This window comes from Chaetodon auriga, chromosome 24 (genome assembly GCF_051107435.1).
Source record: "Chaetodon auriga isolate fChaAug3 chromosome 24, fChaAug3.hap1, whole genome shotgun sequence".
In the NCBI taxonomy this organism is placed as follows: Eukaryota; Metazoa; Chordata; class Actinopteri; order Chaetodontiformes; family Chaetodontidae; genus Chaetodon; species Chaetodon auriga.
This window is the reverse complement of record NC_135097.1, coordinates 6,403,362-6,414,076: the sequence shown is the minus strand read 5'-3', so window position 1 is coordinate 6,414,076 and position 10,715 is coordinate 6,403,362. Positions and strand designations below refer to the sequence as shown.

General features: G+C 46.8%; 1 protein-coding gene across 1 annotated transcript; it reads left to right on the top strand.

Annotated features, from left to right (window-relative positions):
• The first annotated feature begins 1,327 nt into the window (after window positions 1–1,327).
• On the top strand, window positions 1,328–8,232 carry LOC143316730 (uncharacterized). The gene is made up of 3 exons (XM_076724346.1): window positions 1,328–1,701; window positions 3,463–6,818; window positions 6,983–8,232. The coding sequence occupies exons 1-3, from the start codon at window positions 1,626–1,628 to the stop codon at window positions 7,211–7,213; spliced, it is 3,663 nt and encodes a 1,220-aa protein (XP_076580461.1). The 5' UTR covers window positions 1,328–1,625; the 3' UTR covers window positions 7,214–8,232.
• Window positions 8,233–10,715: the final 2,483 nt, after the last annotated feature.

The window sequence follows — 10,715 nt, the reverse complement described above, 5'->3', positions numbered from 1 at the left end:
TGGTATTAGTACTTTTACTTAAGTAAAGGATCTGAATACTTCCTCCACCTCTTTGCCAGGAACTAAAGTGTTCTAAAAACTTATTCCACAAACCTGGACTTTACCTTTACATCAGCATTTTCTCTTTATTTTCCAGGTGATGCTAATGAGCCTGGGTGAAGTCAGACATTTACTGAGCAAGTCAAACTGTAACCCTTCAGATAGATTTTCTTGCATGGCCTCTGAGTGGATATATGTATGATATGAGACACCTATTTCAATATGATCCCCCTCCTCCTCCTCCTCCTCCTCCTCCACCACCACCACCACCACCACCTCCCACTTTTTTCTCTCCCTCTTTTATCCATTTCTCCACGTGGTACAGGAGTAAAGGCGGGGGGTGAAAGAGGGGCATTGTGCTTTGCAGCAGTGGATCCGGGGGTTCATAGTGAGAGAGGGGAGATGCTCACTCAACTGTGTCCAGCACGCCATTGTCAAAGATTCCCATCTATTCTCTGCCTTTTAAATAGAGCTCCAGTGTAAGATGCTTTTTTGGGGGGGTGTGGGGGGATGTGAGGGGGGGTATTATGCGCTTGGTGATAACACACGAAACACATGCATGCATGTGGAATGGCTGTGTGGCCCCACTTGTACTCACTGCACTGTTGTTGATAATTGGCCCTATGAAAATCAAAGGGGAGAAATATCGCCTGCTCGCTCCTCATCCGGCACAATAACGCCACTGGAAAGACGGATTTTTGACTCTTGCTGATGGAAACAACCTGCTAGCCATTTGGATATGATTCCACTATTATTCCACCTTGCTGAGAATTAGACACTATAGGTGCTGATCACCTGTGGGTCCTGAATAGATGTCACCTGATTCATGACTCACCTGTTAGGCTTCTTTCAGACATGTTATTGCATCTTAATTCGAGCCGTGATGATTTTATTCTCTCGTTGGGAAATAATTAAAACACTGATCTTTAATCGATTCTCCCGCCCATTCAAAAGTAATTTTGAGCAACAAACGGCTTTGACACCTAATTGTCATGTTTTATTGAAAGTTTATAGCTGCTGCGTGAGTGTGTAAAGAAAAATAAAGCTGGGGGGAAGAGAAAGAGAGAACCAGGGAGGCTGTGTGTTACACGCCATTGAAATGCAAATATCATTGAAGAACAAGGAGTGGTTCTGTGTGTGTGTGTGTGTGTGTGTGTGTGTGTGTGTGTGTGTGTGTGTGTGTGTGCGTGTGTGTGGGTGTGTTGTTCCCTGTATGTGCATGCAGCGGGGCAGCAGTGGGAGAGGAGGGGCGCAAATTGGACAAGTTTTTGGGGGGAGAAGAGACTTTAGCAAACAGCCACACACACGGTAGCTTCACATGACGCGGTGCAGACCTGCGGATTTCCAAACACCTATGTCCTATTTTTTGACTTTCTCCCACAAAAAGGAGGCTCTTTTTACAATTACAGGTGTCTTTACACGTTTTTGAAATTCTCCTTTCCATCCCAGGGCTTGCGGGATTTGCGCGACTTGAACTTTTGATGCTTGGATGGTTTCAGGAGCGCTTCCAAGTGCGCAAGAAAAAAACGTGCCTACTGCCACTCAACCGTCTGATGCCCCCCTCTCCGTCTGACTCGCCGTGAATCATGTCACGCCGGAAGCAGAAACGACCCCAGCATCTCGTTAACGCGGATCCGGGGGGCCCAAGGCTGCTATCTCACGGTGAGAGAACGTCCTTTCAAGTGTGCATGCGTGTTTTGTGTTAAATTTCTCCAAAGAGGGTCTAATCCACCCTGCAACATTGCGCAAACGGTGCGCATCAACATTGCATGCGGGATTTAAAATCTTCAGAGAACTTTTATAAAAAGTAAACAATTGGGTTTAGACTCACGTGAAAGGTGTGTGTATCGTGTGGTTTCTCGCTGTCATTTTCAAAAGTTAATTCATGCTTGGCCACATTCCAACAAACGCACCTGATTTAGCAGACAAAAAAAAGTTTAAGATCCAAGTTTGTCAACTGTGGACACCCCTCCTTCTTTATCATTCACTGCAGAGGGCCCCACTAAATGGAGGCCTTAGGCACTTTGGTTGGGGCCAATAAACTTGTCCCTGTGAGGTGAATAGAGTGGGATTAACTAACATACATCTGTGGCCATTTTCATGAGCTGCTCGTCCTCTAGGAAACCAACAGGCTGCTCAGCGCTGACTGCTGGAGGTCTTTGATTAGTATTGAGCACTCTCTTATTTGTTAACAATAAGGTGCGTGGGTGGGGGGAAGGGAAGGCAGTGTTTTTGGTAAAGATTAATCTTCCACCCTTCCATTCTCTTATTCTTTTGCTCTTCGTTCCTGCTTTTCTCTCTTATGCGCCCCTCTTCCCCCATTTTCCACCTTCTCAATACTTCCCTCCCCTTTCTTTCTCCCTCTTTCTCGCCCCCCAGTCCTATTGACTGTATACCCCTACACACTTTGGGGGGGCTCAGATGGATAAGGAAAAAAAGATTGAGTGGGGATAGAGGGACTGCTCTCGCACTTGTTCTGCGTTGCAAAGAGTTGTATCTTCAAGTGCATGCACCCACGTCTCGCTGCAGGTAAACTTCCACAAATGAAAGTTTAGCGTGGGAGTATTTTTGTGTTTCCTGCACGTTCAGGTCTGTTTATAAGTCAGAGGGAAGGCATTTTTCAAAGGTACAGTCTTTCATTCCATCACTATATCTCTCCAGGAGGGAATAGTTAGTTTGTCTCTCCATTGTTGTTACCCTCCCCCCTTCTTTTTCTTTTTACTCTTTCTCACTCTGTGCTCAAGATTCTGAAAGAATTTGACCCCTGAGCAGCAGAGGTCAGATTAGTTGACCAATCAGAGTGTCTGGACAGTGCCCAGAACCCTTAGCGTGGCCTGACCCTTGACCTCCACTGTGACGTAAGGGGGGAAGGGTGAATAGGGAGATGAAAGACGTAACTGCTGTAGGGAGGGGGTGGGTTAAGAGGGGTTATGGGTTGTCTTGGTGATGCCCATTGTCCTCTAAAATGTGTTGCCATAGCAGCAAGGTGGTCTGTAAGCTTTTTTGTGTGTGCAAGATGTTTGAGGAGTTTTGCTCCAGAGAGCACAGATTGAGACAAGACATTACAGACTCATAGACTGCAGAGTTTCTTTCACGTGTTTATTTTCTTTTTTGTTCAAGGCCATTTCTTAGCAGGCATTTCTTTTGAAGTCGTAATAGGACCTTTTGGTATGCACAGAAGTTTGCCAGCAAAATTTATAAACAATAACCAGAAGCAATGAAATAAACACACTCTGATAGCAGAAAGTTCATTCATCATTGATTCATCATTACCTGTATATCTGGGCTCATATCTTAGTTGATAATGAAGATTGTTGCATGAAAATGCTCGTGCAAAGAAACAAACAGAAAGTGAATGAAGTTTTTAAAAAGCTTATTCTCCTAGCTCAAGATCTTATTCTCCTTTTTTCTATCAATCCTCAGATGACCACCTGGGCATGAAATCACCGTCCACATCTCTTGGCTCAGAAGTGACCTCATCAGGGTCCTCCTCCTCATCCCCCACCTCTCTCCAAGACTGCCAGCCGCCTCTGGCCCCTCGCCCATCCCCTGGTGGGCTCCACGCGCCCTCCTTGCCCAGTGAGAGCTCGCCTCCTCCCCACTGGCCCAGCCACATTGCCCCCTTCACCACCTCCCTTCCCAACACCCACTCTTCCCTCTCTCCAGACTTTCCCCACCCCTCACTGTCATCTCAGACCCACTCACCTCCTCCCCTGGGTCAAATCTCAGGTTCTCATAGCCTGTCCCACCAAGGAAACTCTCACTCCACCATGACCTCGCCACCGATGGGCAGCTCAGCCACCACCACTACCTCCTCCTCCTCCTCTTCCACCTCCTCATCTTCTCAGTGTGTGCCACCTCACCGTGAGAGCTCCAGTCCAGGTCAGCAGCAGGCCTCGAGCTCTCCCGGGCAGCAGGGACAGATCCAGGTGCCGCCAACCCTGGCAGTACTCCTAGAGGAGCTGAGGGTTTTACAGCAGAGGCAAATCCACCAGATGCAGATAACAGAGGAGATCTGTAGACACGTTCTAAGGCTTGGAGGGGCTGTCTTTGGCCATGATAATAATACACAGACCAGTGGTGCAGACAGCAACCAGAAGTCTACAGGAGCAGCATCTTCATCACCAACACACCCCTCCACTGCCACACCAGTAACCACAGCCTCATCACTTTTGACTGGCCTTCCATCCTCTCTCTTCCCCCAGCCATCCGTCTCCAAATCAGGTGCTTCACATGGCAACAGACCTCCATCCTCCTCTACCTCTTCCTCATTATCCTCCTCATCTACTTCATCCACTATCAGCTCTTCTGTCACCTCCCTGCATCCCCTGTCCTTGTCATTGGGCCTACCGCCACGCTACCTCCATGAGAAATCATCCAACACCTCCTCATTTGGTCATAGTAATGGTATCAGTTTCCCGACTCCTCCCCTTCCTACCACCAGCCATTCCCAGGAACTCCAGCCCAGTTCCTCCCTGGGATCTGCCTCTTCATCGGGGCGCCCTCAACATGTGTGCCGTTTTTGTGGGAAGGTGTTGAGCAGTGATTCATCTCTCCAGATCCATCTGAGGTCTCATACAGGTGAAAGGCCCTACCAGTGTCCCGTGTGCTTGAGCCGATTTACAACCAGAGGGAATCTCAAAGCCCACTTTCTGAGACACAGAGAGCAAAACCCAGAGCTGTCCCTCTCCCTGCTGCCCCCAGCACTGTCAGAGCAAACACAGAGCGCCCCTGGTGCCATCCAGAGAAGAAGAAAACGGCGGGCTGATGATGACGAGCAATTCAATGGAGTGAAAGGTAGCATTCCCGGGATGACAGAGAACATGGCTTTAGGATTTCTGTCTGGCACATCCACTCGGCCCTCACCTTCCTCTTTACCTCTGCCCCCCTCTGTTGACATGGCGTTGCTGTCCACAGCCCATTCACTGCTGCAGCTTAATAGAGCCTCTGCTGCAGCTGCTGCCAGTGCATCTAGCACTGTACTGCCTTCTTCCTCTTCGTCATCCTCTTCCTCCTCCTCCATGGGCAGCCAGTTTAAAGGAGCAAAGCAGCAGCGATTTGACGAAAACACACCTCCCCACTCCACCCTCCATACAACCTCCCCATACTCTCAGCTGGCCCACCTCCCCAAGATTCTCTTCCCTGGAGGGGCCTCACCCCACCACCTTGCACTTCTCCGGCCCCCAGGCCACCCATCCACCTCCCACCTCACTTCAGCTCATCAGCTCCCCTTCCCCTTTCCACCTTTCCCCAAACCATCGACCTCCTCCCCTTCTTCATCCTCTCCCACCACCTCTACCCAGACCTCAGACACCTCAAAGTTGCAGCGCCTTGTACAGAAGCTTGAAAAGCAGCCTCGTGGAGGTGCCTCCTCTTCCTCCTCTTCCTCCGCCTCGCAAACCCCTGCAGAAGCCAATGGAGAAACACATGGCCATGACTTGACCACCACCTCCAGTGCCTATCGCAGGGAAATGTTGGCTGCTCTTGGCCTTAGCCCAAGCACCAATTCTGCTGGACTAGTGACCAGCCAGGGAGTCTCAGGTTCTGGCACTACAACTACCACAACCACCCCTTCTCTGCCTGTTGCTCAGGCTGCTAATCAGTGCGGAGTGTGTCTGCGTGTCCTCAGCTGCCCCAGAGCTCTGCGATTGCACCAGGCCACACATCTGGGAGAGCGCCCGTTCCCTTGTAAGCTGTGTGGTCGTTCCTTCTCCACGAAGGGCAGCCTTAGGGCCCATCTGGCCACTCACCGTGCAAGACCGGCCAACTCCCGTGCCTTGAACTCCTGCCCGTTGTGCCCACGCAAGTTCACCAATGCCTTGGTTCTCCAGCATCATATCCGCTTGCACCTAGGAGGGCAAATACCACCTGATGAAGATATGCCTACTGAAGATGGCTCTGAAACACAGAATGCTGTCTTTGATGATGCTGAGAATGACTCTGTAGGCTCTCCGTCAAACACCCAACAACTCCTTCCTCTAGCCTTAACAACGACCTCCAAGTCTCCAATGGATGCTCTCAACTCAGGGTCTACCTCTAAGCAATCAACAGCTGCTGATGCCACATCTGTGAAGACAGAGGAATCAGATGGCTCAACACCCAGTGTTAGCCCACCCCTGACCCGTAATCCCCCCTCAGTGGGAGCTGAGGACCCCCTGCGTCTGGGAGACAACACCCTAGCTGATGGTAGTCCCATGAACTCTGAGGAGGAGACCCACGCTGACTTGGGCAGCGCCAGCCCTTTCAAAGCACCCATAGCTAGTTCTCATTCAGCTGTAGTGAATGGAGACACAGAGGCAGATGACACCCCTCTTTCCCTCTGTGTTTCAAAGCCTGGAGTTGAAAATGATATACCGCATAGAGTTGTTAATATTGATGAACCCTGCTCCACAGACAACCCCGCCACAAGTCCTGATTCTAACCCCAAACCCCCAGCTGCAAATCCCTTACCTGCCCTCACCCCACCTGCCAGCCCCAAAGCTAACCCTGAAGCAGAAGAGGCCTGTGGCAGTGCACCACAGGAGGCACAAGAGAAAGATGCTGCCCAAAGCAAAGACAAGAGCGAGACCACCACACCCAGTGAGCCTTTACCAGCAGTGGATCCAGAGCCGGAGAAAGACACTGCAGTAGAGGAAGGTTACAGCGTGCCAGAAAAGCCTTCAGAGGACCCAGAGCCCTCTGTACCAGCACCAGCTCTGCAGACCCAGCCACCTCGCCCAGACAAACCCTACAGCTGCTCCCAGTGTGGAAAAGCATACGCCAGCCGTAGTGGACTTAAGGTAAGGGTTAAAGATATTGTGGACTTTTCTTGAGTCAAACGTCAATGATTTTGATGTTCTAATGTGAAGGTATTCAAGTGGCAAAGTATTTTTATGTCAAGACAAGAATTCACCCTACTGGACTTATGAGTAAATTTCTATTGTAATGTGTCTCCCATCTACAGGGCCATATGAAAACTCACCCAGGAGCGCTGGCCAGTACCCCCTCCAAGACTCAAACCAATGACAATGACGTTGTGGAGGATCGCAGTTCACATTCAGCTAATAAGAACGCGGGACAGCAGGACGAAAAGCAGGGATTGGCTAAATCCCCTGAGAAAGGTGACAGCACAGATCCTCCACCAATCAGTGTTGTTTCTAGCGTGGAAGACGAGCCTATGGACACTACTGTGTAGACCTGTTAGTATGTTAAATGGCTGCAGTCAGTCTTTAAAGGGTCCTGACAAGGGAATGTATTTTTTTAATAGAATGACATTTGTTTTCTAGAGTTATTCATTCTAATTCATGTTTACCTTTTGTATTAGGCAAATAGTTTGTATTGTAGTTACATTGTAGTAACATTATAAGAGATTTGTGAATGTAGTACTTTAGCTACGTATTTTTGTATTTCAAAGACCACGGTGAGGCCTTATCGTATACACTTCATAGCATTGTCACAATGAGAATTAATTGTTTGCGCTTTTTTTGCTGACACCCATTTCAGCACAAACTGTTTGAGCTGATTTGAAAAAGGACGGTCCAGAATTTTACATGATGAACTCCATACCAAAACAGGCCAAATTAGTAATGGCCGATGTTTGTAAATATGAGCTGCGGTTACATTTTATGCCTTTTTATTGTTACTTTCTTCTTTCCTTTTTTTAATGGCATGCTGCTGACAGCATGTTTCTGTTGTGCTGAGTTGCACTGTGAGTTGCACTGTGTCCTGTGCTGCCGAAACATCGACTTACATAAACACGTTAGCAATGACGATAACCATGATGATGTTGATAATAATAATGATGACGATGATTGTGTTCGATTGTCAGTACTTGTGTGAAGAGTCCTTGTACTTATATCTGTAAACTTTGCCAGCAGCAAATTACTTTATCCATATTGATGATTGTAAACGGTCTTTCTTGTTGTTGACGCTAAGTACAAATCGACAGCAAGGATGAGCCCTGTCCGTTATAACTCCCCTTCCTTTATCTCTCCTCCCCCCACTTCCCCCTGCTCTCCTCTCTCAAAGCACTTGAGAGTTTTCTGCTCCTGCAGAAATTGTCTACACTCACTGCATTCCTGCTTAGCCCAGTTTAGTATTTGTATGCTTTGCTTTACCCTTTGTAAACCCTTTTTTGTAGCAATGACAAAATATGTTCCCATGCTTTCCATGTGATGCGTAAAAGATAAATAAAGCAATGATGATGAGAAGAGGAGACCTGTTTGTTGGTCGTCTGTGGGGGGGGGGGGTTTTCTGGGTGGGTTTTTGTATTTTTTGTCTGGCTTCAGTTTAAGCCGTCGCTGTGAATTCATTTATCTGTTTAAGTATTCTGTTTGCATGACTCTTATTCTGTGTGCGCCTGCATGTACGCTGTTGGATGGTTTTGGCTTGTTTGTTCCAGTTCTCGGTGTGTCTGGATCGGGGGGGGGGGGGGGGGGGGGGGTCCTTTGTCTGGTGCGCTGGGCTAGCTGTCTCCTAATTCTGCCTTTTTTTTGCCCTCAGTGTCTTTTAATATGTTTCAGTTCCCCAGTACTGTGTGTGTGTGTATGTATGTGTGAAAAGGATAATCAGAGCCTGTATGAGTGTGATTGAGGGTGCAGCTGTAGAGGCCGCCACCTCCCTCCCTCCTTCCCTCCCCCTGCCTTACCCTCCCCTCTCTGTGTCATACGCTCTTTCATACGCACTCTCTTTCATTTTCTCTTTCATTTCTCTCCCTCACTCTTTCTGCTCACCCCCGTCACCCCCTCACCCCTGTACTCCCCCCTCTCCCACCCCATGTAATGAGCTGACACACAGGAAGCTCTAATCCTCACACAATGCCACCCCTCTTCCCCCCAGAGTGACTGGGAGCGGGACAGGGGGCAACAGGGACCAACCTGGCCCAGCTGTCCCCAAAATGGCCGCCTTTAATCCCTCCAGTTTTTAGCCTACAGGGGCTCCTGAAAACCATGACAACCAGTAACCAGGGGAAAGAATGCACAGGGCAGGGAGCGGGACAAAAGGAGTGAAAGGAGCCATGTGTGAGAAGTTTGTCCACATGCGTTCGTGGGCGACAAGGGACGTGTCTCAATCAAAAAAAAAGAAAAGCAGAAGAAAAGAGAAAAGTCATTTTAATAGTCTTCAGTTTAAGAAAGACGCAGGGAGGTGGAAGAAGAAAGTCCACAGGTGTGATGGCGATGGCTGCAGACATCACACACATTTATCCCTCATCAATGAGCATTAATCAGCTCTCTGTAGATGTCAATCACCTTCAGCAGGAGGGACAAAAGTGTTTTTCTTTTTTTTTTTTTTAGGTGTTAAAGGTCATGTAATGTGCGTATTTGGCCTACAGTTTAAGACGAACCAAGCGCCATTTGGAAGACAAAGAAGTTGCTTATTGGCCATTAATTAAGATGATTTTGGTAGTGACAGCTGCCATTAGTGCATCAGTGAGACTCCATCCCCAGAGCAGTTATAGAAAAAGAAGTGTTGTGATTAATGTTTTTTTTATTGTCTTATTGGAGTTAACTTTAATTTAAAATGTATAAGCAGTATTTAAACTTTCAATTTATATATTATTATTATTATTATCATTATCATTTTTACTATTATAGTATTTGTCTACAACTGTGACTCCTTCTGCTGGCAACAACTAGTGTATAACCAGATAATGATGATATAATAGGGCACGGCTGTGATCAAATACAATATGTCTTCACTGTACATTAATTAACACTTAGAGACGCTCTCACAGCTGTGTACAATTATATTATAGTGTTACAAACCATTTATTAAATATCTGTTTACTGCCTACAAATGCTAACAAAGAGTGACATGTCTCTGAAGAACTTCTGCTAGTTCATCTACTTCTTCATAAATATATTTTGTTTTAATTAGCGTATCCATGTGTGACTCTTGTATGTAGCTCGATCTCAGTGATACTTCTTGAGTAAATTAAGCTAAAATTACATGTGATTAAATGCTTTAAACACTTTGTAGGGATGTTACATCATCCAGGGTGATTAAGAAGGCCTGTTGAAGTCAGAACAAACTCTTCTGCTGTGACCAAATGTCCTTCAGTGGTTTTTATATCCACAAGAGGGCGCTATGGACCACAGTTTGTCATCCATCAAACAAGATTTTGACAGTACACACTCAATATTTATCTACATCACTTTATACCGACACGATTATCGCACCTTTTTTTTATCCTGCACAGAAATAACGAACAGCCAAGATTTCAGTTTGTCTTTATTTAATTTTGCTTAATTCATACTGTTGGCCGGATTAAAATGTGGTTTTCCTGTGATGAAGAGGCAAATTTATTGTATTCTATCTGTCCAGAGAGTGATTTTTGAGAGATTTTTAATGTCATACTACTCTCACATCAGTGGAAGCTTACTTTAAAAACATCTAACATCCATACATGCCCTACAAGAAATCACTGACTAGTTTGTCTTTTTTCTTATGGTGAGTTTACACTTCATTGCCTTTTGTTATTATAATGCATAACGTTACAATATGCCTAAACTGATTACTCTGACTAACATTTATCAAAGGACGACCGGTAGCTCTTCAGTTCTTTTACGCCACTGATGATGTGCGCGATAATTTAATTAAAACCATATAATTCCACTGTGAAACTCACTCAGGGAACACAATGCCAGGCAATTAAGCTCCCTCCCCTCCATCCCTCCCCCCTCCTGACTCGTTTCCTT

What these genes read in the sequence shown, in the direction of transcription:
- LOC143316730 (XM_076724346.1), top strand. Translation starts at nt 1,626, where the DNA reads ATGTCACGCCGGAAGCAGAAACGACCCCAGCATCTCGTTAACGCGGAT. An exon ending in CCCAAGGCTGCTATCTCACG is followed by an intron (nt 1,702 to 3,462) that starts GTGAGAGAACGT and finishes ATCAATCCTCAG; the next exon opens with ATGACCACCTGGGCATGAAA. An exon ending in CCAGCCGTAGTGGACTTAAG is followed by an intron (nt 6,819 to 6,982) that starts GTAAGGGTTAAA and finishes TCCCATCTACAG; the next exon opens with GGCCATATGAAAACTCACCC.